We start from the raw sequence: 27415 nt of genomic DNA, 5'->3' as shown, positions 1-27415 counted from the left end.
TAAATCCTCGAATAAACGCTGCATTCTTCTCAAGTGATATATCCTCCGTAGCAGGCGCTTGGAAGTAGTGGGCACAAGAAAAAACGGGCGCGCGAGAAGGAGACCCCTCGCGTGTCTCTCTCTTGCGCGCCTGTTCTCTCTTTCACCTACTACTTCCAAGCGCCTGCTACGCAGGCTACAAGTGATAGGGTGCGGCTATTTGATAGAAGACGGTTTTTTGTGCGGCGTTTAATCGAGTAAAAGCTGTATACTGACCTGTACAGGTTGTTCCATTCCCAGAGTACCCTTCGCGACAAGTACAGTTGTAAGAGCCGAAAGTGTTGATGCAGTCAGCGTTGGCGTCACATGGAAGGCTGTCTCTCGTTGAACATTCGTCGATATCTGCAAAAGGCAGTAATTTATTTATTACTTTTATCAACATTGATGTTTCAAGTAGATTGCGGGTTATCACTCTTCGAGTTGAAAATGGTGAACCCAAGGAATGGGTCCAAAACGAAGCCCGAAACGGGCGAGAAAAAAAATTAACAGGTATTTCCTTTCGTTCATAACGGTCTGGACCCTTTACTGTGCAATAAAAAGCGAGAAAATGGTCACCTGATCAAAGATACCGTTTGCCGTAGACTTTCGTTGGCTAAGCAAAAGAGTAAAAGAAAAACATACCTTCACAAATTGTCCCATCACCGGAGAACCCTTTCTTGCACTCACAAAGGTACGAACCGGCATCGTTTATGCAATTAGAGTTATTACCACAGTCGTGAAGATCCAGGGAGCATTCATCAACATCTATGTGCAGAAATAAGATAAGTCAAAGATTTAGTGACTACAGCTTGCACTTTTAATAGAGAATGCGAGAGGCTTAATTCGAAAAAGTAGAGGAAACAACTGAATGGGACAAAAACGGGTAAATTGTGAAATCTTGAGCAAGATGATGAATAAAGAAAGAAATGAAATAATGCTGCAGGTGGGTGAAGAAGAAGCGAAAAGTAGGAGCGGGAATTGATATTTTCTTTTCCCACAAAAAATGTTAAGCTTCGTTTATACTATTTTAGGACAGAGAAAGGAGATTCGCGCCGGCTATATATTTTTAGCTTGTAAGAAGTTAGCAAACATAACCTTTATCCAGATGAAACTTTATCCAATGGCACCTTCCCAAAAAATTTTGGCTATTCAAAATATCAAGGAGATTTACAAGTATTAAAGAAAGCGCCCGAGCAAATTTTAAACGGTTCGAGAGCGATTATAATCATATATAAATCCATGTTCGAGTATTTTGTTACCAAAACCAACAAATTTTATTTAAATGCAGTTAAGCAACGAAAGAGTCATTTATGATATTATATTTTATTCATTGACCCTGTAAGTGTATAAAATAACAATGAAACCGGAGCCGTAAGTGATAATAAATAAAGCAATAGATTCAGCTGGGCTTTCTTTCCCAAACGCTTATTACATCGACCGTTTTGACAAGATGCCCTTTTACAGCTTTTTAACTTCTGAAGTACAGAATAGTGAAACACAAGATTTCTGAGAATGTTTTGATCGAGTTAATAGCAGAAATAAGCAAGGATTTAAAAATTCATAGATTACTTGTCTTTTGAAAAGTCTCCATCTGTCTTCATTAGAACTTTCAGGAACATAGTTGTAGAATTTTCAGAAGACTAGTAATATATGTTTTAAGTTTGCACCCCTGCTACAAAAAACGTAAAAACTATCTGGTGTTTTAGGCAAAAGGTAAACAACAATCTGATTTCTTGTTTTTCTAGCTTTAAAAATAGCCTTCTTTCAAAAGTATGACCATTCGCCATTTTTCATTTCGTAGTAATACTGAACCAAACAGAGGTCAAACCAAGCCAAACTCTTCCTTCATCGCCCTCGTTGCCCCTCACGTTGGGCCAGCATAAAGCTCGGATGGGTGGATTAATGGTCAGGTATTCGGCAAAGGATTGAAAAAGTACCCTTTTTGTAAAAAAGAGAGCTCTCTTTTTTCTTATTTAGCTGCCGCCCTTGTTTCTCGCGCCCCCGCTCATGTCTACTCCTCTAACTAAATCTGAGGAAAAAGAGACACTTCTCGAAGACTTTTGTTCTCTGTGCGGTTCTGTGCATCCATCAAACCGATTACAAGGATGTTGTGAATCACTCTATAAAGCTTTTTATTCACTAACCTGAACAATTGTATCCACCTCCAGTGTAGCCCACGTTACACGAGCAAGTGAATGCGCCATCTGTGTTGTTACAACTGGCGTGAACACTACAGTTGTTGGCACCGGGAAGAGCACACTCATCGATGTCTAATTAAAAAAAGCAGCAATCAATCGGTTAATTCATTTACTAATTTTATCATAAATATATCAAAATTCTCCGATCTCATTGGCGGACAGTATAGTAATAGAAGGTTCGCGTTATTGCGCTGCTGTTATAGGACACTACTTGTTATTCTTTTTTCCTTTCGTGCGGGTAGAAATCTGAGATCGTATCCTTTAATCCTACAATATTTTCCGCTCAAATTTAGCTATAACCATGATTAAAAAGGACGGAACAACTCTAGGTGCTCCTCTGAGCGAGGTATCCGTCTTGTAGAGGCGCCCGTTGAGCGAGAGTTGATTATTTATACAGTGAGGATCAGGTTTGAGAAAAAGAATTAAGGATCGATTTAGGTTTCTAGGAAATTACCCACCTACCCCTTCCCTAAGCCAACGTTAACACTTACTTCTTACAAAGGGGAAAACTTTTGCTTAGGGGAAGGAAAGGTAGGTAGTTTCCCAGAAACCTAAATTGAGACCAATATTAATTGGATCATTATATGTTTCTGGGAAACTGCCCACCTACCCCTCCCCTAAGCCAACATTAACACTCACTTCTCTCTTAGGGCAAAATGTTGGCTTAGGGGAGGGCTGGGTGGGTTGAGCAGTTTCCAGAAACATATAATGATCCAATTAATTTGTGTTTTTTTTGTGTGTGTTGTCATACACACCTTCACACGTCGTACCATCCCCAGAATATCCAACTTTACACTGACAGTAGTATGACCCTTCGGTATTTATACAGTCTGCTCTCTCTGTGCATCCACCTCGCTCTGTTAGACATTCATCTTGGTCTGTAAAACATAACAAATCATTAAGCAACAAAAAGGCATATTTAAAGGGATAAGGTACGTTTCTCAAAAGCGTCTTTGTTCAAGCTCCCTAATATCTTTCACGCATTTCTAACTACCACGTAACTTTCTTCAAAGTGTAGTCTGTTCGTTCTTTAGCTGTAAAAAGGTTTCCAGATGTTGCCTAAAATTGATTAACACAGGCAACCTGGTCATTTGTGGTTCGAAGTTTAACTCTTTCAATATTTTTTTCCAAAAAAAAAAAAATTAAAAAAAAAATTCCTAAGTTTTCAAACATTACTACATGTCAAACTTAAGTAATAAAAGAGAGGATTCATATAAATGGTCACACCCTTTGGATTTCGTCCTGAGAGTCTAAAAATGGAATCACCCCACAATACTTTATCATTCACTTTAGGGGCGAAAGAGTTAAGCTTTTTTTTTTTTACTTAATAAATTAATCAGCAAGCTAAGCAGTTAAATTTGTATCAAGCTATTGGCTATTACTTCTACAATTTAAGATGGAGCGTCAGATTACTGAGCTTAACTTCCAAATCGTAATCGAACCTAAGATTATTGAAAGCACATTTAACCTATTAAATAGTAGTTTAGCACATGCTTCGACTCTGAAAACCTTTCTGAATGTGTTCCTCGAAAAAAATCTCGGAGGCACCTTGAATTTTAAAACTATTTCAGGTATGTATAAAAAGACATAATGACGGAAACCATTACGCTATTATTCCTTCTCCGAAAAGAGCCCCAATAAAGATCTGACCATCAAGGCTTTAACTTATTCCGACTCTTTATAGCTGAGTAGGTAATCAAAACATCGGATAAAATATGTCAGAGGGCTCTGTCTCGTCTCAATCGAACAGAAGCTTTGACAAAAATTTTTGGTTTCGTTTTTTGGGTTTTTTTTCGCTGCATTGTAGAGATCACTTTATAGCTTAGTATGTTCGTTTGACTGATGAAAAACGCTTTAAAGGAATTAAATAGAATTATCAGCTAATTTGCATCCAAAGAACACAACTTGCGTTGGTCAGATCGATGATCGATTATCTTCCATTACGTCTTGCCATGATTCACTCCGCCTATTGACCTCATGCAATTACGCGACATTGTCTGTAAGTTGTTTACAAGGACCTTTTAAAAATGGGGCGAAGACATTTAATATTGAAAACATGATTGAAACAGTGCGTAAATTTGCGATGATGTAATCGCAAGATAATAAATTTTGGGTCAAGCTATCCTAGTAATTTGGTACGGCGGTAAGATTCGATATTCGTTGTGGTATATCGATGCATTTCAGGAATCTTGCGTAAACAAAAATCAATTTACCCTTACAAATGGAACAATGTTACGTCCATTAATTCCATTTAAACAATTTTCAGACCATGCTAATACACCTTCTGGGTTTGTTTACAAATCATTTGCATGACATACGGTTCACAGTTTATTAAAAGCAGATTTGTCTTATATGTTTATCTTCTTTCGCTGATTTTCGTTGCCAAGCTATTTCCAGTCCCCAGTAATGGGAAAAACGGCTAACTCAGAAACGAGGCTAATTGCTGACAAAACGTGAGCGCCCAACCTGTGGTTTGGTTCTTAACAGATAAACGCTTTTGCTTAATGTTGTATGTTTTTGAAGGCGGCTCGGAACGAACGGTCTTTCGCTCAATAGAAATTAGCATCAAATTATCCGTTTTGTAGCAGCTAAGCAAAATCAGTCGCACAGAACATGAGAAATAAGCTAAAAGCGATACTCTGACAGTTGACACTGATTCCGAAAGGGCCGGTCAACAGTATAATGGCCGGTTAGTTCGAAAGACATCACCAGACACGATCTCTGCATCAGTGCATCGGCTGATAACGTTTGCTCAGTTAAATGCGTCGTAGAATAAAGGAAAGAAGAAAAGAACAGGGAAATGACAAGATGGGCGTAAAGTATTTGCGTTAATGAGATTAACCCTGAGATAGGCAGAGATAAGCAGCTTCGCGCAGAAGATAAAATTATTGATATGTTAGTTATCTGGTACTTCAAGTTTGCGAAAACAGCCACTTGCATCACCTTCGGCAAAATACGGCCCGCTTTTCACGTTCAACTTTATAAACCACCCCTTTGGAAAAGGAGTTCTTGAGGGTGATAATATATATGGGGAGGGTCAAGTAATGACAAATGACACTTATGTAAGGTAAAAGACATTTCTTAGTCCACAGAAAGTTTTCGTGATCATGGAGTACGAACGCTGCACCATTCTCTTGTGGCGCTGTGGTATTATACCTCGGCATGACTGGCCATCTCCAGTGTATCCGTTGTTACAGGAGCACGAATATGAACCATTAGAGTTGACACAAGTAGCGTTCCTGTCGCAAACTGGAGTTTCACTGGCGCACTCGTTTATGTCTTAAGAAAACAAAATTGATAGATCAGTAATCATTAGTGGTCAATGTCATGAAAAAGTATTTTGAATAATACTGTGCGTTAACAGTTGGAATGTCTATACTTGAAAAAATTCTCACAGTTGAAAGTTTAATTACAACTTATCCTAGCTTTTGAGCCTATAAGAGTGTTGTACGCTTGGTAAACTTCAGTAGTTGTCTTAATAACACATCACAGGCGCCCTTTACTTGAAGTCAGCTAACTATAAACAACCCCTTTCCCCGGGGGGTACTCCCTAATGGCCTATAAGGGGAGGCTCCGCTCGAAAGGGGTACCTTTTTCAGGCTTCAGGTATATGAAAAGGGTAGGGATTTCATTAGTTGAAGTATAAGAAAGGGTAGGGAGGGTAGGGAAATCTGTCATTGAGGTTTGTGGGAGGGCCTAAAAGGGCTAACGGGTGCATTTCATGGATGTGAAAAAGAAACGTTCTGGTTTAGTGAGATTCATTTTCATTTACAGCAGTTAAAGGGAATGCAGTGTTCTAACCTAGTGTGTGAAAGGGGTACCATTTGTCCATAAAACGTAGAAGAAAGGGTTATCTGTGAAAAACGGGAAGGATGGACCTCGGGGCGGAGCCTCCCCGTGTAAAATTTTATTGAGTACTCCCCGGAACTATCAGCATTTTAATTCTTTTACGTGGTGGTTGCGGTTATTGGAGGGTTGTAATAAACAGGTGACTTGCCTCACGCTAGGATGTAACTTGTTCAAAAGGACATGAAACAAACAAACTCGTAATGGTAACTCTTAGCAGATGATGATGATGATAATAATAATTATAATAATAATAATAATAATAATAATAATAATAATAATAAGTCAATGAAAGAAGAAAAGTGGAAAAACAAAGCATTGCATGGCCAGTATCCAAAGATCCTAGAGAAGCCTCATGTAGACACAGTCACTACCAACAAATGGTTGTCAAGTAATTTGAAAGGAGAAACAGAGGGACTACTTGTTGCAGCTCAAGACCAGGCAATAAACACCAGAAACTACCAGAAAGTAATATGTGGCCAGCAAGTGGAGAGCAAATGCAGATTGTGTTCGCAACATGAAGAGACAGTGGACCATATTGTATCTGGATGTGAGGTATTAGCCAAAACAGAGTACATCTCCAGGCACAATAATAATGCAGCATATCTCCATTGGAGCATATGTAAAGATCATGATATAGAGATTGCAGACAAATGGTACGAACACGAACCAGAGACCGTGATACACAATAAAGATAACAACATCACCATCATGTGGGACATGCCAGTCAATACTGGTAGAACTATAACAGCGAACAGACCAGATATCATCGTTAAAGATTCAGTGAATTCCACCTGCAAACTTATTGATATGACTGTTCCATCAGATAGAAACATCGCACTGAAGGAAACTGAAAAAAAATGCAAGTACAAAGACCTAGAACTAGAAATACAGAGAATGTGGCATATGAAAACCGTAGTGATCCCTGTGGTTGTTGGTGCGCTTGGCACAGTGAAGAAGGGTATGGTAGAAAAGATCAAGTATCAGAGAGAGCTAGTATGACAGAGATTCAAAAGATCTGCATGCTGGGATCTGCACGAGTCCTTAGAAAGGTGCTCAGTGTATGAATAGAATGATTGTCTTGAGTGACTGACGCTCTAGGTGCATGGTTTGCGCCCGGCTGATGCGCAAAAAGAACACCAGCAAAGACTGTGATAATAGAGACCATAATAATAATAATAATAATAATAATGTGCCAGCGGAGAGATACTTAAAAGTAAAATATATAAAATATTAAAATGTGCTAAAACGTGATCTTGCTGCCATGATCGGCGCTGAAAAATCCTTGCAAGTTTTTCTCTTAGAATGCTTAGTGACACATGTAATGCCATCTCCCTCAGGCTTTGATAACAATTGAATTGCTTTTCCTATATGGTGGCATTAGTTTCGAGTCAATTAGACACTGACTTTGCAGGTTAGTAGCTACGTCTGAACTGCCCTACGTCTCAATTGTCTCACCCTCGGTTTTTGTTGGCTTGGTCGAAGGAATTGGAGGAATTGGTGGGGTCGGAGGAATCGGAGGAGTGGCTATAGTTGCTGCAGGAGTCGGTAAAGTTGTTTTGGGTCTCTCTGAAGGTGATGTTTCAATCCTCAGCTCTACAGAAATAATCACAGAGGGTGTTTTGGTTATAGAAGCATAGAGAATACAAAGAACTAAAGGGAAGCTCCTGAGCTAGTTTAGCATTATCCCTTTAAGCCCGAATATCCACAAACAAATTCTCCAAACTGATCTCTATACATTTCCTTAAAGAATGAGTTGAGAGAATTTGATAAAAGATCAAAGCGTTTTCTCTTCTGTGATTATTTTATTAATTCTCATAACCTTTCACCTTGATTGTCTATTGGTATTGTTAGGAGAAAATTGATGTTGGTCACTAAGAAAAAAACAATACTAGAAAAAGTAATATGAAATCATTTACAGTTACCTGGCATTGCAAAACTAACCTGAACAAAAATGCTTGAAATATTGTAAATATGGAACACTAACTGTTTAAAATTGGTCACTTGACGGCCACTTGACTTACTATACGATGGAGTCCAGCTAAAAGTGTTTTTTAAAGGGGTAAATTTTAAGACTAGAATGCAGCTTCAAGTGTCTGACTCTCGACTTTAGACATGTTTGGTATCAAAGATGGCCAAGACAATGTTCAATTCTACACTCTATTGAAGCGTTACCTTCACAGTGTTTCCCATCACCAACATATCCTTCAATGCATTTACAGAAGTAACTCCCGGGTACGTTGGTACAGGACGCAGTAAAGTAACAATCGTTAAAACCATTGTCACATTCATTTATATCTACAAAAAAGGGAAAAGAACGACACCCATTTGATGAGTGTTATTGTTGTTAACACTTTTCAAGTCATACAAAAGAAATTTCTGGTCAGGATTGCCGTCAGAAATAGTGACCTGGGATATGTATGTTTTGATTCAGTTTTATCCTTGGTTTTAATGTTATTTTCTTTTGTTTTTGGGCTTGGTAATGTATGATATGATAATGATTTTTAAACAAAGGAAAATGAAATTCAAACCAAGGGTAAAATTGAGCCACAACATTTACACTTAAATGCATCTAAATGTTATGGTTTCATTACTGAAGAATTACTGCAGATATTCTCCGCATGAACTTGCAAACTAACCTGAACAAATAATTAAATAACATGAAATAAACTTGTACTTTGTAGATGAAACAACACTTGATGTACCAATGAAAGCATTTTACGTATTTAAAAGGACAAATTGAGCGGACTAACATTACACCGCTCATATAAAAAGATGCTTTCAACTTAAAATTTTCCCACTGTACTTTATTACATGGCAAACGCTTTCAAACTTTCTCACTTTATGAAGGAATTTTATTTGATGAACGAAGATTTTATGACACACCTGCACAAACCCTGCCATCTCCTTCATAACCAGGATTGCACATGCAGTCGTAAGAGCCGTCAAGAGGTATACACGTTCCATTGGGGGAACAGTCATGCAATCCAGTCGAGCACTTATCTTCTACTCTGGCACCGACATTCGTTGGCGACTCTTCTGTTGTAGTTACAATCACTCCTCCTTTGTCATCCGAACCTGTTACATTTTCTATTCGAAAGCAATTTTATCGTTGTATATATAGAAGCGATGATTTCAAGGGAGAAGAACAGTAACTAGTCTTACCCCTGCATTATACCAGTGGCTGTGTCATGTATACGTTTAAACTTAAATTCACAGAAAATTGGTGTATCAATACTGAAAACTTTCTAATGGAGCAGAATTCCTAGTAGGAGGTCCCCTTAGAAAGGCATGAACAACCAACAAGGATGACCACGAAAAACATATAACTGAGCAAACCAAAGCAATTAGAACTTAGGTAAGAATTAAGGTAAAAGACAGGAGAAGAAGAAAGTGGACGAGTAGACGTAAATCTGTATTTTAACGCGCATATAACGGATTACTGTTGACCGGCTCTGACAAAATAAGAAACTTGGGACAAAACAGGCACAGTTCCTTTCTCAATCATTCAGCGTTCGGCAATCGATCGAACAAGCGAAAGTCGGATGCGGGCTAACAAACACACAGCGCGACCTCTTTGGATGGCCAAGAGATTGTCGATAAGACAAGGTTAGAAAAAATAAATTAAGGTTTGTTCATAGTGAAAGTGCAGTTAGCTTTCCGGCTAGTTTACCACACTCCACTCAGATATATATAGACAAATGATAAAAATAGAAGTTCGATAAAATAAATCCTAGCTTACAGGAGACAGTTGTTTATCATAACAGTGGCCGAGGATTTGAAACCGTGGCTATCGAGAAGCAAATCGTAGCGGGGGACTTGAACCCAGGACCGCCGCATTACGAGTCTGACGCGCATGCCTCCTGAATAGCAAATACCGTATTTATTCGATTAACCGCCCTGGGCGCTTATTAAACTTTTGGACCTTGAGAGTGGGCGCTAATTCGAGGTGGGCGCTTATTCAGGGCTGGGCGCTTGTTAAATTTTCAACATTTTCCTCAGCAAGAGTAGTATGTTTATTTTTGCACAAAACAATAAATGGTAATAACAAAACGCCAAAGAGGTAACAAAGCAAGGTTCCTGTAAAATACCTTGAAGAAAACTCCGTCTTGGGGAAGTCCCTTATTAGTACTTATTCAATTTTTTGGGAGTGGGGTGGCGGTGGTCGCTTATTTGAGTTTGAGTGGGAGTGGGAAGGAGGTGGGGTGGGGTGGGCGCTTATTCGAGGCTGGGCGCTTATTAACTTTTCCTGCCTTTAGGATGGGCGCTTATTCGAGGTGGGCGCTAATTCGAGGCTGGGCGCTTATTCGAATAAATACGGTATACCCTCTTGCTAGATCGAGGGAGCATGATAGGGTAAATCAATCCAGCGGCAGAATTTCCCGTTAAGGCCGAAAGCAATCGGCACTAATTATCCATGCGCAAGAAATCAAGCTAGCACTTAAGCCAAACATGCAAACGACAATTGACGGAGTCGAGAAAAAGAGTGAATGTAGCCAGGTTCGACAGTTTGAAAAGGAACGGTTAGCAGCCTAGTTTGCCTATTGACGATCGAAGACACAATAAGCATAAATATTTCCAGATAATTTGAGCCAAAATATAGCAAGGACGAGCTCTTTTGGATAATACCACATCAGGTCGCCCCGTGTAAGATAATCAAAGCCGGCCTTGGATTCTGGACCCCACTTTGAGGATTCCGGATTTCAGGTAATGGATTCCGGATTTTTTTTCAGTGGAATTTGGATTCCGGATTCCTTAAGCTGCATTCCGGAATCCAAAAACCCACGATTTCGGATTCCTGGTACTGGATTCCGGATTCTTTGTCTGTGGAACTTAAAGGGGCTCTGTCACGGCAGTCCAGTTCATTTTGTTTTATTTTCCAATTACTCACCCTCAATCGCTATGGAACTTAAAGTAGGCAAAAAATTACGTGTAATTGACAAAATCAGAGATTAGAGACAAATATGTCCCCTAAGCATTATTTTTGAAGCTGCAAACAGCAGAGGAAAAATTTGAAAAACTGTTAGGCTGAACAGTTTTCAAAAACCCTAATTTCAATCCGTTTCAATCTTCTTCAGTTTTGCCCATCCGTAGCAGCTTTTGTATCTGTTGTGTTATTTTAACCTTCCTTTACCGTTTTACGCGGTTATTTTGATGTTTCTTTCAATTTAACGGGCATTTTGCAATAGCCTGATTTGACTGAATTTCGTGACACGGCTCCTTTAAAGTGCGGATTCCAATCATTTCTGGGATTCCGGATTCCTTGAACTGAATTCCTGGATTCTAAGGCTCAGGATTCCGGATTCTACAAGCTTAATTTTCCTAGATTCCGGAATCTGGATTGCTTTACTTGAAGCGAATCAGAGGACATGGGCGTCCGGATCATTATACGTGTCTGGGAAACTGCCCACCTACCCCTCCCCTAAGCCACCGTTTTGCCCTAAGTGAAAACTAAGTGTTAATGTTGGCTTAGGGGAGGGGTAGGTGAAATAATGATCCACTACGACCAAGTAAAACGCACCGGTTTTACTGCAGCAAAGGTACATTAAACTACTTACCTCTCTCACAAATAAATGCTTGCATATTGTCACATTTCGTCACTTCCCATGAAGAAAATATGTCTTCCGGCAGAAGACTTACACAGTCTCCGCTAGAAGAACCCTTTGGCTCGCCGTTCCTCCAATTAGTGTATTCTGCTTTCTGACCGTCGCTCCAGACAAATTCTCCCTCCTTCCGTCGTAGTCCAATCCATACTCGAGACTCTGGCCTACCTACTTCCTCAGCGATAAATTCATTTTCGGACTCGCTTCTGGAGAGAGCTAAGTGAGCGTCGAATTCTCTGCAGGTGTCCTCGGCCTCTTGCCAAGTGGCGCCGTGAACAAAAGGTGAATAGCAGGATCCTTCATGTCCTATCCAACCTTGTGGACAGGATCCTAAAATATCACAAAGATTTAACAATTATTGGGCGAGTTGAGCAGAATGTCGTGATTTGTCAGTGGCGAGCAGATCAATTTGGCTCAGGTAAATAATTAATCTTCGAGACACTGACAAATTACGACATTTTGCGATAACCGAGTTCAATAATTGTTTTATCATTCGATGACCGAGTCTTTTTAAATTATTTGCGAAAAGACATGCCATTTTCATGCAAGAGCGATCATAAGAAGGAGAAAAGCGTGGTTTCATTTCACGCATTTCACGCATGAGCAGAATGTTACTTGCAGCCAAACACAGTTGGACGACATTGCGCATGACCAGACCATTACTTGTAGGCAGTTATTTGTAGGTCACGTGGTGAGCTCTCGTCCAATGAAAAGGAAGAAAAATTTGCACCGAATGATAAAGTTATTTAGAATATACTAAAACAGTGGATAGTGTTTTTCGCGCGCTCTGATTGGCTACTCAATCAGTGAATATCCTGCACTATTCACTGATTCACCTCCAGTTCCTCGGAGCGAGCGACGGCAAACTCGCGTAAGTTGCAAGCAAAATGCCTTCCCGGTTTGCTGCCGTAAACAAACAAAGAAATTTCACAACTAATCAAGCCAGCTGTTTCCGAAATACAGGAAGAAGGTGACAAAGTTTCGGTTGGAAATTTTAACAGGTAAAGCTTTGTCTTTTTGACACGAATTTATCGATAAAACCGGTGAAAAAGTTTTTTGTTTACAAATGCAAATTAAGCTGAAGTCTTGCCTACTTTATTTAGTTGAGTTGTTCATAAATAAGCTTAAAACTAAATTTAATAATCTTTTTTTATAGAATGATTTTAAATACAAAAAGAATTCACAACTCCTTTTAAAGAAATTTCCCCGTAAGAGCTAAACAAATGCCTTCAAAAGTTTTAGTTGTCGGCAAGAAAAAGCGACGGCCGCGGCCGCCCGGTCATTACGCGCCAAAATTGTAATCGTTGGCAACAGTATTTGATCAGTTAAAAATCGTCATTTTTGTGCTCAATTATCTCACTGTTTTAGTATATACTAAAACAATTATTCACCTCAGTGTCGGTGGCTAGTCGTGGATATTTACCTCACTGCTTCGCAGTTCGGTAAATATCCAGGACTAGCCACCTCCACTTCGGTGAATAATTGTTATTTATTGACTAGGCAATCTACCGAAATCAGTGTTACACTTGTTACCACTTCCTTAGGGATGGAATTCAAGCACAGTTGAAGTAACTTGAACGGGTATTAATTGATGCTTAGACAGTAACGGTTTTTAATAAAACGTTATCTCTGTTTCTTTTACACCAGTGGGAGTAATATCCAATAGTTTGATAGCTTTTTGTGGTATGGTGCTACTTGGAAACGAGTACCAAATTATTTTTTCTTGGTTTTAATTCAAACAGAGGATGTGTTGGATGTGTTGGTATGATCCTTTTCTGCAGCAACAATATTCTTAATCAAAATGATAGACTTTCAAAAAATTCCTTTGTCCGATTTAATATGGCACGTCGCTCGCTCTGCCGCTTCGCAGATGTACTTCCTCCCGCACTCACTTAGAAACTCGTGAGGTCGACTTGTGGCAAGTCTATCAAAACAATTTTGTTAGTTTTAAACTTCTTTCCGTGGCACTCTTACAACACTTGTATCCTAGAACACAACTACCTGGAATGTCGTATTCCTCTTCAAAATCGTCAAACGTTTGTCTGGCTTTTCTTTGCACTGTAGCCTTCCCTGGAAAGAGACAACCACAGAATCAATGAGTCTGACAAAAAGCGAGACAAACTGATCATCTACGATCCTTTACATGCAATAAAGAATACAAAGTGATCAGTTTTCGCAATCATGAACAGTTACCATGTAATAAATAAAGAAATATGGTGAATTTGAAGCTCGGTGAAGAAATGAGAAGTGATGTGTTCAACATGTTACGAGCACGAGACAAAGAAAAACTCTGAGTCCCTGACGGGAATTGAACCTATGACCTAGCGTACATCGGTCGGATGCTCTAACCACTGAGCTACGAAGAACTTGTGGCGAGCTGGACCATATACAAGGTTCATGTATGACATGCGTCCACGTGGCCTTCGTATCTCAGTGGTTATAGCATCCAACCGGTATACGGAAGGTCTTAAGTTCAATTCCTGTCGGGGACTCAGACTTTTTCTTTGTCTCGTGCTCGTGACATGTTGACCCGGGTGAAAGGGGTACTCGATATATCCTTGGGTGGGGAGTTGCGGCCCAACCCCTTATACTCTGTCCCTGTTTAAGACAAAAATCGCTGATTTTCATACCCTGTTTAAGACAGAATTCCGATTTTTGATACCCTGTTTAAGACATTTAACCCGAAACCATACCCTGTGTAAGACAATAATAAATATCGAAACTCTTTCTTATTTAATCCATTGGCAATCACAAAACTATTTACAGCTTGGTCAACTGAGTCACGCAGGCTGTTTATCGTCCGAGAAAAGATACCCTGTTTAAAACAAAAATTAATAAAATCGATACCCTGTTTGAGACAAAAATCCCGAAAAACAGACCCTGGCTGGCAGCACGTTCCCATTAAGCCCTTATAAGGGAGTATTCCCCCCCCCCTCCCCGGGCATGTTGATCACATCACTTCTCACTTACCATATGGTTAGTGAGGAATGACGAAAAGGAGACAAAAAATAACATACGAAAAAAGTAATTTGTTCTGTAATAGTGAAATCGTGCCATGTGATTAATGTAAAAACATTTACTTCAAGGGATCTGTTTGGTACTTAAAATGCGATATCTTCCCTCCCCCTAACTCCAAGGCACTCCCTGGATGCTTTGGTACCTTAACTGTGTGAAGCCAGTTGACATTGCTCAAGTATCAGCCAGCTTAAAGAGCATGTAAAACCAAGACGATTGCGGTGTCGCAGTAGACATAACCAACGTGCAGATGTCTACCGGTATCTCCTTTATCTCTCCCAACATAGTAAACAGAATTAAGACCTCTACACTCGGGCACTAGCTGACACATTTACTGACATAATACTAGAGACAGATACCTGCCATTCTGTATTTTCTCATGTTTAGGAACAAAACTCTTTATCAATCGTATTCTTGTTGAGACAACAAGTAACCTAACACTAAAATCATCAGGTTCATTGTGTTCTGCCAATTTCAAACATTTTTCGCTTACTACTGTATAGAGAGCTCAAAAGCCAAAATGGACATTGGACTAAAGCTGCATACACCAATCTTTTTTGGTCTGTCAGTGTGTGGTCAATTATGTATTGCATGACGAAACAGCATTGAGTACCTTAATGAAAAGCGGTTACAGTACATTGACTCTTTCATCGGGCAATTATGCTCAAGACACACGGGCAATCAAGTTTCGTTTTCAATAGGGCAGCATTTTCATACCACAAAAAATACAACAAAGCCTTCTTTTCCTTTATCTTTTCTTCCTCTTACATCTTAAAACTAGTATGACGAGAAACGTTGTCCTGCGTCACAGGATTGGATTTGTCAAGACTCACGACTCTAATATCTACCTTATAATATAATACCGTGAAGATATGATAAACGTCTCAATCGAAATTTATCTAAAAATAGATGTAACTCCAAAGTTTTCGTGAAATTACGCATTAATTTGTGTCCTAAAGAGATCAATAACAAGTATTGATTGAGAATACATGAGAAGAGACGGAGTCTCACGTTAAACTTGCCTGCGTGCAGACGTCTCCTATTTCCTTTGTTGCACGTGCAACAAAGGAAATAGGAGACGTCTGCACGCAGGCAAACGTTAAACGAGTCTATGGTGGGACTTAAAATTATTGTGCAATGCTCCTCATATGACTGATTTTGATTTCCTAAAAGAGCTCTCGAGTATTGTCAAGTCACAACTGCATCTCAATCTAATGGCGAACGCAACCTAAGATGTTGTTTTTCTACACCACTTCCTCTTTGTTTGTATCTTAAAGACCTTAAACCCCACTGGAACAAACGATAGGGCACTCAACCTTTTCAGTAGAGTTGTTTTGATAGTCAAGTGGCCAGCCAAAACACGACGATTATTATAATTTACTAAGAGGTTTAACTGACAAAATCTGAGATAACCTTCGTTACTTTTCCAATGGATCTCCTTTACATTTCTCCTTTTTGCCCAGGAAATGTGTACAAACCAGCGGCACCCAGCGGCAATTTTCGGCAAAATATCTGTTCGGAAGACGATTTGAGATCTAGAATTTTCGGAGCATTTGTTGTAAAATTTCTTGCTTGCCTGCCTCTCCTAGGATTTTCGAACATCTACAAAATGGTATAATTACCCATTTTGACCCTAAAAAAGGCCACCTAGAATTTTCGGGAGCCTTTTCTTGGCTGAAATTTTCGAGAAGGATAATTTTTATCCCTATAATTTTCGGATCACTAGACTTTAAGCTAGGAAATCCGAACAGATGAAAAGTTTCTAGGGGATAAAACCATGCCTACATCTACCGTTTGAATACTAAAATACGTTCAACAATGCTATGTTAAGCGGTTTTGAACTATATCCTCGTTGGGTGCCCTGAACAAACCAGCCTGACGTGTAGTTAGCCCTTCCCACGAAAAGAAAAATCTGCTTTCTTTGGCAAGTGTCTGCTTAGCATCGCCGGTTTTCCTGCAAAAGTGAGCCGTCCAAAGGACCATTTGACTACCTGCCTTCGTAGGGTGCCTTAAATCGCTTTCACGAACACTCGAAACTCCCCTGACAGACACGTTTATAAAACTAACATTTATCAACTACGAGCATTTATTTGGAACCTGTAGACACCATCGAAATGAAGCTCATTCATGACGTTCCAACATATTAAAACTTGATGTATCCTCAACCTTTTTCATCTTTACCGATGGACCATTCTAATCCACGCGGTTGGTACACCCACCCGGGGCGCACTGATCTTCTACCGAGATACTGTGTCTTTATTTTTTTGCTCCTTGCAGAGCGGCCGAAACTGGGGACTTCAGATATAACTGAACGAAATACACATGTCGAAATTTAAAGTATTATTTTTCAACATGAAAAACAAGAATACCCAGCATGAAATATAGGTCCAACCGAACTTCACAGTTGCTAGAGACGTCTATCACATAGCACACAGCTCTTTATCAAAAACACATTGGTCACTCGGTCGAAAGCATGCTAGACTGCGTGATGAATGCTTGAAACTTCCATGATAATAAAAACACTTGCAGTCGTTTCAGTTTGCACTAATTTTGACAGATTTTAATTTGTATTCCAGAGGCGCGCCGTCGTTGGAAAAAACCACTGATGTAAACTTTTTAGTAGGCTCTCGAACAGAGTTCCACAAAGTTCCAAAGTTGTCTGTTCATCCGGTCAGCGTAAACAAACATCAAATTTGACCCTGAAGCTCATCATTAGCCTATACAGTACAGCGAACTGTAAGAAAAAATTCACCCCGCATCGAAAAGTGTATCGATGAAATTTTTTTCGTCTCATACCGGCGGTCCTTTCATCTTTGGGCCACACAATGGAAAACGAAATACTATTTTACATCATCCAAAGCATCAAAGATCTATCGAAGATGGTATTAAAACTGCTTCAGTCGCCTTTGTATGCAACAATGTTAATGCGATAATTCGCGACCACCCTTTTTTCGTTGTGAAACAGGGCGGTCTAGTGGGTGCCGTTTCCGCTATTAAATATCAGTAGTATGCAAACCGCAAATATAAACGAAATGCTCATTTAAATGTTCGAGATGAAATGGCCCTTTATTCACTGGCCAAAGCGTCAGTGAGTTTAAAAACGAAAGATGTTGCATTCGGTTCTACCAGTAATTTTTATAATTTTTTTCCTCACCAGTTGTGTGACAGGAACTACAAAAGCACTATATGCTATGCAATGGTTATAAACAGACTGGGTTATAAACAACGCACATGCTAGGTCATAAATAACAGTGCAGTTTATGTCATAATAGGTACTGATTTTTGCCGATAATTGTGAGAAATAGATAAAAATCAAAATAAAACTGACTTTGGCGGACGCAATCAGTACCAGATGATTATTCATAAATATATACTTCAGATGAATTGCTGTAACACTTGGTTGTAAGTATTGGTGATGTGAAATAGCAAATCAATGATCTCAGGAATGGTAAACACGTTAAAGAATGATAAAATCGAGGCGAGGTTCGACGTCTGTAATGCTTCTGCCAGCACAGTTTATGATAAAGGCGCGATATGCGTATTTTCGGATTGGGGAGTTTACACGGAGCAGCTTTCACAAGACCCAGCAACATAATGAATGATATCGCGCGCAAGGGGGACGTTGATATGGAGCCAAGACACAAAATTTCGGAGAGGATTATCAAAGATTCCACATATAAGCGTGAAGGTGATGGACAGAACTTGCGTTATGTCGTAGACAAGAGGTCAAAGGACAATCTTGTAGCAGGGATTGAAAATATGGCACGCTAAAGCTGGAAAAATAAATGCTTTTATCAAACAGTAATTCTAGGTATGTCTTTATTATGACCACGTAAACTGGCTAATGGGACAATGGAGTACAGTTTTCAAATTAGTTAAAATCCAAACAGAGTAAACGACATTTGGCAGTAAATGTTCTTTTAAACCATGCAGCTATGTCGAAGCATTCGCCAACACAACGATACCTTGAAAGCTAACGTGAGACAGAAACTGCAGACATTGCAAACTTTCAACGAAAGGAGGAGAATGTTTGCTATTAAACAGTGCCCAAAACGGCTTGCTTAATACCGATAATTCAAAATCTCTGGGTAAAGTTTGCGAATCACAATTAATACTGCTTACCTGACTTCGTAGCCAACAGAAGGACGGATCCCAAAACCACGAGGGGAAGAGAACATTGGCAAAACCTCATTCCACTGCGGCGAGACTTATATCGCAAATGACTGTCACTGGTTCTTGGCCCCGCGCGCGTGGGAAAATGCAATATAACAACACAAAGGGTAACAATCTAAAAATTGAATTCTTCAGTGGTTTAAGTTCCAGTCAAAAACGATGTTTACACTTAGTGAGATGTCAATCTCTTCTCAAATGGCGATCGATAGCGAAGGGGAAATCTGACATTCTATAAAGACAAGTTCCGGTTCGGCGGACGGTTAAAAGCGTTATCCCCGAGTTAATGTGATAATGATTAACTTGTAGTTTCTCCCCACAAATAAGGCATGGTTGGGACAACATATCTTTATTGTTATATAAACTAAAGTAATTAAATACATACGGCTGGCAAACAAGAGTTTAAGCCTTTCCAGAATCTTTTCTACCGGAGATGGATCAACTGTTTCATATTTTGACCCTAAATGATTGGTGTCAACACGTTCCTTTTGAGACATTTTACTTCCCATCTGAGCGTTAAAAGATTGATTTTTCAGCCTCCTAAGGAAATGATTTGTTTCAAAAGAAAATCCCAAAACAGCAAAGGATTTTCAGTCGTTAGCATCACCTTTTGACTTGCGTCACTTGCGGTTTATCAAGCGATTGATTAGTTCTTCGATTCCGCTCAACGTGAAACGGGTTCGGAACGGAATTATTTCACGACTTTGATCCTCAGCTCTTTATCAATAACACGCCAATCGACCCTGAACACTTAAATTCTCCTCATCCAAGTCCCTCCATGAACGAAAATTAACGTCATTTTAACTTTTCTCTACACGAAAACCATTGAGAAATTAACAATTGAGATATTGAATGATTTAATTTGTCTTTATACGTCTGGAACTCCACAGGAGATTGGTGGTGAAACAGATTAGGTTAAGTGGGTGGGTGGGTGAGAGGTTGCCTGGGATCAGTGATAAAGGAACAACAACAACTGTCCATATCAGGGCGTTTATAAACTTAAAAGCCAGGCATTTTTTTTTTGTTGTTGTTTGTGTTTTGTTTTTTGCTTTTTTTGTTTTTTTGTTTATTAGCGTGTACATGTAGAGGATATCTATTACATGAATAACAGGAATAATAAGAAAAAGGGCCAAGAAAGGCTCTGGAAGCCACCAAGGCTTATAGATGAAATATTATAGCCAAATGTATAGTTACCATTTACAAGGGGAGAGCGGTCGGTGCACATGGTTAAGGTAACGGTAGCCTGCATAGCAAGCGTTTCCGCGCGAGTTCGTCGAGAAAGTTGGGACGAGAGCAAAAAAAAAAATGGGAATGAGTGGGGAGGGGGACGGGAGAGAGGGAAACGCTTGCCCGCAAACCCCACGATTTTGAAAAACTACGTTCGCCCACGAACGCAGCTTTTGATTGGTACGGTGCTGGTAGTGTTGATTAAATAGCAATCAATACATCAATCAAACCAGGTATGTTTTGTCTACGTGCGTCACAGATCTGGTATCAGGCCTTCCTAAGGGGCTAGGGGAGAGGAGATTTTTTTTTTCTCCCTACCCCTCCCCCTTCCATTCTTTTTTTGCTCGCGCTCTAACTTTCGCGCTATAACTCGACTGGAAACGCTTGCTACGCAGGCTAAGGTAACGGTAAACGAAATTCAGGACAGGTAAACTCCGTTTGGGACTCGCATTACCATTTGCACACTTAGGCCTGTTCCAAACGTCGTGCTACTACCGTGCTAAGCTGGCTCGACTGCAGCACGACATTAGCACGACTTGGTTTCAGACCTCGAATTGAATTCAGTCGAATAGAACGACTGTTGCCGAAAACAAAACACAAAAATAAAGAAACGGTTTAGCAAACTTTTAAAGGCAATCTAATGTATTTAATAATTTATGAATTGAGTTCGGCACGGCAGTAACGCGACGTGCTACGCGGCAATAGCACGACTTGGTTTCAAACATCGCGCTACTGCCCTGCTAAAGTCGCATTTAATTCGATCCGCATTTAGTTCGGCACGGCAGTAGCCTCCCATGCAGGCATTTTTAGGGGAGCTCGTATTTCTTTGTGGGGAGGGACGAAATGCGAACTCCCCTAAAATCGCCTTCGTGGGAGGCTAGCACGGCAGTAGCACGACGTTTGAAACGGGCCTTAGCCTTTTTTACCAAAAAACGCCGCTAAGAGCCTTAAACAGACAGGTATCCTGGATGGATTGGAAGAATAAATTGGAACATTCCCAACACACGTCCCAGCTTAATTTCATGTAATTTCAGGATTGTAAACCGTGGTAACACTAGGCTGTTTTCGAAAAAGTTTCGAAAAAGTGGTCAAGTGGCGAGTCATGTGATCAAGAATATTTACTGTTTTCAATGTGTCATCGGTGTCAATCCTTTTAAAATTTCCCTTAATTACTTTGAGTAGACTTAAGACTGAGTAAAAAGCCTGACAGAGGCTTGTAAGTCGGAAATAATGAGCTGTATATTTCAGCAAAGTATGGTTTATTGATGCGGTTTGCGAGGTTCAGAGTAAATCTTTTTTCACCGACCACGGAACATTGCCGCGTAATATGATGATTCACTTTGATGAAGGACTCGCAATCTAAAAGTCAGCTCTCTTTCACGGCCAGAGTGAATCATGGAGTTTTGTAAGGTGATTCTAACTTTTTAAGTCTGTGGACAAAAGCCTACTGGACCATTATGAAATCTTTATGGCAGTACTCTCACATGGTGTTATATGTTTTTCATCATTTTCAGGATTTTTTTTGTACTCCGCTATCGACGCAGAACTACTGTTTCCCAGGAAACCAACCCCCTTCAGCGATCAGTCTGATGGTAGTTTACCTTTCTCGGCTTTTGTTTCACCCGCCGAGGAAAGCCAGCGAAATATCTGTAAGTGTTATTTGTAGTTTCTCCGGCCCCAAGATCTGTGTTTCCGTCTATATTATACTCCAATTCCTTACGCGTGGTGCTAACGATGCTTTTGAACTACTGTTACACGCTTTACAAAAAGAAAGATATTATGATCATAACTACGGTATTTCGTAAAGGCTCCCTGAGCTGTACACATGTATATTATCGCTTTATGTTTTCCTGGTGTTTTTAGGGCGATGCCTTGTGAAAAAGGCGATGAACCGTGAAATCCCGATCCTAAAGACAGAGTAGAGTAGAGTACAAGCAAACTGTCGCCCAGTGTGCATTCAAAAGTGGCAACAAAATAGAAATAAACAAGTCTCAATACGCTATTGTCTTTCAGACGCCAAATTTATTTCTGTTCTTAACACCTTAAAGTTTTTGAAATAGTTCACTGAAGAGATCACTACTTCCACCCAGGGTGATTTAGCATCATTGATTTGATAATTAGGTAAAGTGTGTTTATATTTGTGTTTATAGGCATTCAGTCATGTTAAAGCCTAACGAATGTTTACGTTACCTTTCGTACTCCTAGTTTTAATCACTGTTGAATTCACAGTATAGCTCAGATATTGCGGAGTTGTATTTCACGTGGCTGTTGCCTATATAGGACTGAGAGATGATTGAGATTCAATTGGTCAAGCAAACACGTTTCCCTTAGGGATATTTTTGCTATGCATCAATGCGGATGAGGGCAGCAAATTTGCACATTTTGGAAGAAACCTGTGTTCATTTCATGCGTCACTTGGTTTTGTAAAGGTGGAAATGTGAGAAACATCTTGGATCTTTTCAGGAGTGAAATGTGTCTCTGCCCGGAAGAATTCTCCTTTAAACGTCTCAGACTGTCACATCCTTACTCCAGTGCATTTACAACTTCGCCGGTGAGTTGAACAGTGGTTTAGAATAAGTTACATGAGTGTAGTTCTTTGAGGAACACTGGACATGATTTGCATTGGGAATTGCTTGAGGGATATTTTCAGTTACTACTACATGGACACTAAGAATCGTAGAACGGCTAGTAATTTCAATAGTCATTCTTCCATCCTTATAGATTCTTCATTTTGTGGCATGAACCGCTTTTTCGATATCTGAACAGATTAATACTTAAGATTCAGAAAACACCCAGCATTATTCAAACTCATATTGGAAATATGATAATAAACGCTAAGCAACACATAGTTTTGAAAGGACTAGGCTCAAATAACTCGTCTCTCCATAGCTGTGTTAATGACTAAAGTTTTCTTATTAGTTTGAACTAGTTCGCTAATAATCTATCGGGCACATTGCCTCTATAAACACTCCACCTGTGGCGCCCGCCAAAACCTCGAGACCAATGCTTATAATTATGCGAATGGCGTGCTGTCACGCGCGTTAGTCGCGCTTTGGTCTGCAAAATCGACAATAAATCGAGGTGAATTTAATGTCCAACATTTAGTGTTCGTGGCCCTTAAGAGAACTGAAATTAATTTTAATCAGTACATAGAAAAAAGGTAATATCATATAGAATTAGTAATAAGTCAGAAGCATTTTATACTTAAACACTGTAAACAAACAAACAGAATTTGCATCTGTTTAACTACATCAATCGGTGATGTGTGCAGAGCTGTACAGTTTTTGAAAACATGTCAGTCTTTCCCGATTCTTACCTCACAAAAGTACAGGAAGTATCTATATTATGCCAGGAATATATAAATTATCTTTGACTTTTCAAACGATACTAAAGCAACTAAAATTTGCATTTGTTTAAGCGTATCATGCGCAAGCATTAAAAGCACTTGTCAAAGGGTTTTTCGCATAGAAAGTACATTGGCCCATGTTCTCTTATTGCTCTGTGGCAGGGAAAGATATATGATCTCAGTAAGAAGAAAAAACAAATGTTCGTGTACTTAATTTTATGTACATCAGCGCCAGCATTGACGGTTTCGATATTTACCGATTCATATAGGGGGAAAGTAAAATGTCAAAAAAAAATTATGTACAATCAATTTATTCCAATTTGATTATTAAACAAGCAAATAAAAAGTTACATTTTTGTTGAACTGTGTGCTGGAAAGAGCATTACATATGAAATACCTTTTATCAACAGTATTAAACTGAGAATGAAACGACAAAAGCTAAAGAAATGGAGCATTTTTCATTTGCATTTATGTCGGTTGTAAAATAGAGCCATGTCGTCTTATTAGAGATCTTTCACATAACTCCAGCTAGAGCCACTATAGTTCAAAAGCCCACTAAATATGCAAAACTGACGCGGGGTGTTTTCCCATGGGTAATGTTTCCTTTATTTGCGGCAGGCACCAATAGAACCATTAAATAAAAGACGAATTGTGTGACAAAAAGCTTTTATCTTCGCTTACAAATACTATCAACTGAAAAAAATGAACAAAAGGAAATTGGCAGCTCCATATTTCGCATGTTTAGTCCTCGTCGCTATTTATCTAGGATGCGTTCTATTTTACTCATCATTTTCACAGCCTTGCCATATCTTCATGTGCGCCATGTGGGCCTCCTCCGACATCCGCTGTCGTTTCCTTGAGCACTTTTTCTTAGGTTTGTCCTGTTTTGGCTTAGGCGGTGTGGGAGATCTTGCCTGTGCGTCGAAAAGACCATTTACATAGTTTGTGGATCTTTCTACGATTGTGACTCATTAGCATATGGTGTTGGAGTTATGTGAAAGATCTCTAATACACTAGCCTGCGAAAACATCCGCGAACCGTCCCTGTCGGCGAAGAGCGAAGAGAAACTGATGTTTTCGCAGGCTACTAATACACAGTAATTCGTTTAAAAACTTTTCTGAAGCGGGGCGGGGCGGGGGAGCATGGGGGAATGTGACAGTTTTTACCATGCTACAAATGAATCCCCCCAAGGTGTATTATGGGTAATAGGCAAGCGGCGAATAATCGATTTTGCTAAATGGGATGAATGAAACTTAAAACCATATGGTTAGAATAAATAACGCTCAGTCTCAGTGAGTTTAACGCACATATAAAACAAACAGCATTAAACAATTAAACACTGAAGTTTGATACTGGTTCGACGTTTTTCAAATATTTGAAAAATATTTAGTTTAATTTAACAAACGTTTTAACGTGCATATATTTTCTTTTAGTTTTGCTGAGCATAAAAACTATTGCAGTAGTAGCAGTCTAGAGTGAATTTCAAGTCAATATTGCTAAAATTTAAGGATGCTCTTACTGGGAAACCGCCATTTGATAGATTGCGAGCACTCAGTCGTTTATTTACAGTCACGGTAGACCGAGAGTAATTTTACTTTTCGCTCGCTGGCACGGGGCTATAAGGAAAGAAAAACGACGTTTCGTGGTCTATGATTTTGACTTTCCCAAAATCCAAAATATTTTTATTAGTTCCTTATCTTTACCACTTTCACTGCTTTACTAAGTTTTACGTTTGGCTTAAAGATTGAAAGGATTAAGTACTGGCTCTTCTTAACTCCTTCGATCCTAGACAATATTATGGCAAGATTGTTAGTTATTGTTTGTCACTCAAAGTTTTAAGTTTGTGGACGAAATCCTATGCGGTGTTACCATTCAAGAGAAACCACTTTGGCAGAACTTTTGCACTGTGCTTTTTATTTAGTATGTTGCTCAAACGTTTAAGTCTGTGGATGAAATCCTATTGTGTTACTATTCAAATGAAACCTCTTCAGCATGCATAGTACTATTGCTTTATTAGTATGTAGTTCTAACTTTTGAGTCTGTGGATGAAATCCTATGATGTGACCATTCAAATGAAATCTCTTTAGCAATACTTTCACATGGTACTATTTATTAAGTATGTAGTTCTAACTTTTGAGTCTGTGGATGAAATCCTATGGTGTTATACCATTCAAATGAAAACTTTTTGGTGGAACTTTTGCATAGTACTATTTGTCATTTCGGATTATACAAAACAAATTTGACTTTTTTTGGAGGGGGAAGTGCTTTGCTTACTAAAAACCATTACCATCATCATCAGTGCTGTCAAGTACTATGGCTGCCCTCTTCGTCGCCATCATCATCATCATCATCTTCAAAGTAGTTACTGTCGCAATCAAAATCATTATCATCATCATCATCATCACCATCATCAGCGACTTCCATCATTTTTAGCCCAGCGCAGCAACGAGCCTCAACATACCTAGGATGTGTAGATTTATGTTTTACCTTTTTTTTTCTTTCAGTGGCTGCCACTTCCTCTGTTTCTCTTTTACCGCTTGGTCGCCGCTTTTTATTTCCTGTCATGGCTAATCTACAGTGGCTTCAATGACGGCGGCTATTGGTTCATTTACCTCAGCAACTGGGTCTTCACTGTGGTAACCGCTCATTTCCTGCTAGCAATGTTCATTACCACACACTACTGCTGCGGCGCGGGGGTCGAAGCCGATCCGGCGGGCTTCGGACCTCGCCGCTTCAAGTCCGAAACTTACATCGTAGGACTGTCTTCTGAAGACGAAGGCAACGAATCCAAGGAACAGTCGTACGTTAAAGCCAAAGATGAAGACGATGATTTGTCACTTTGGACCAAGGTATCTTGGGTAATCTTCACCATAGCAAGTGTCAACAGCCTGGTGATTACCGTCGCTTACTGGGCAGCAGTGTACACTCCTGGTGAGGAGATCGACGGCGTGAGTGTAAATGAACACATCCTGGCAGCGGTCTTCATGTTGATTGAAGTAACAATCAGCAATATCCCAGTTCGCCTTTTGCATTTCATTTATTCTCATGTTTTCGCATCCATCTATATGCTTTTTACCGTGATTTACTGGGGTGCAGGAGGAAGAGATAAAGATGGCAATCGCTACATTTACAGAATGCTTAATTATCAGGAACAGCCAGGAACCGCAATCCTCGTTGTGTTTCTTATCCTGATCATTTTGCAAAGTGCAGTGCATCTGTTCCTTTTCGCGTTGTTCAGATTTAGAGCATGGTTGATTTCTAAATATCCGCAGTAACTCATTTCTTCCTTAAGGTGGATTTCTAGTGTCGCGCAATTTTTACGTGCGAACGGCCGTAAATTTTACGCGCGTAAATAAAATAGAGGCCATGTAGGAAAGGTCACGCTTACAGACCCCCTTAAACGTAAAAGTTGAATCTCTCTTAAGTTTTACGTTTACGCGCGCGACTTTTTATAAATTGCCTCTATTTCATTTACGCGCTTAAATATTAAAAACGTAAAAAACACGGGGCAGTGGAAATCCACCTTTAAAAGATATAAGCAATAACTATATAGGGGAGAAGGTAATGCCATTTGCTGGTTAAACTACATGTATGTCGTCGGTTAACACCGCCACACCCTTGGGAAAGGGTAAACAATTACTAGTTATAGATTAGGTAGAAAACTGAAACAAAATTTGTTTTTCACGCATGAACTTTGACGGATCAGCTGCTCTTACTTTAAAGATTGAACAATCATCGATACCTTTTCTCACCATACACAATGTTATTATTTTAGTTCTATTAAATGAGACGAAATAACATGGCTTACATGCATTCGTTTATCAGACTTACCTACATCGAGTTGAAAGACCGTAGTTGTCGGAGAGAGATGGTGATACTATCTTGTGTAATCTATAAGCGTCTGTATAGTCTTTAAAATAGTGAGAGGTTGACCTGTGGAAGGGTATAATTATATCACTGACCAAACTGTCTCTTCATCGTTTGAACGCTAA

At 39.5% G+C, this 27415-nt stretch overlaps 2 protein-coding genes and 1 long non-coding RNA gene across 3 annotated transcripts; 1 reads left to right on the top strand and 2 right to left on the bottom strand.

The window, feature by feature from the left end:
* Nucleotides 1–264: 264 nt before the first annotated feature.
* On the bottom strand, nucleotides 265–3096 carry LOC140930180 (uncharacterized). The gene is made up of 4 exons (XR_012164825.1): nucleotides 2972–3096; nucleotides 2163–2288; nucleotides 661–783; nucleotides 265–381 (listed from the first exon to the last, which is right to left on the bottom strand). It is a non-coding gene; the product is annotated as an uncharacterized lncRNA (long non-coding RNA).
* Nucleotides 3097–11014: 7918 nt separating this feature from the next.
* LOC140930053 (snaclec coagulation factor IX-binding protein subunit A-like) lies at nucleotides 11015–19101 on the bottom strand. Its single transcript, XM_073379709.1, has 4 exons — nucleotides 18803–19101; nucleotides 13667–13735; nucleotides 11621–11995; nucleotides 11015–11052 (listed from the first exon to the last, which is right to left on the bottom strand). The coding sequence occupies exons 1-4, from the start codon at nucleotides 18870–18872 to the stop codon at nucleotides 11015–11017; spliced, it is 552 nt and encodes a 183-aa protein (XP_073235810.1). The 5' UTR covers nucleotides 18873–19101.
* Nucleotides 19102–22359: 3258 nt separating this feature from the next.
* On the top strand, nucleotides 22360–27205 carry LOC140930175 (protein rolling stone-like). The gene is made up of 2 exons (XM_073379842.1): nucleotides 22360–22628; nucleotides 25928–27205. Exons 1-2 carry the CDS (start codon nucleotides 22548–22550, stop codon nucleotides 26696–26698), a joined length of 852 nt encoding a protein of 283 aa, XP_073235943.1. The 5' UTR covers nucleotides 22360–22547; the 3' UTR covers nucleotides 26699–27205.
* The last annotated feature ends 210 nt before the right edge of the window (nucleotides 27206–27415 follow it).

Source organism: Porites lutea, chromosome 3 (genome assembly GCF_958299795.1).
Source record: "Porites lutea chromosome 3, jaPorLute2.1, whole genome shotgun sequence".
Classification (NCBI taxonomy): domain Eukaryota; kingdom Metazoa; phylum Cnidaria; class Anthozoa; order Scleractinia; family Poritidae; genus Porites; species Porites lutea.
The sequence above is the reverse complement of the archived record's forward strand: the minus strand, read 5'-3'. Positions and strand labels throughout refer to the sequence as shown.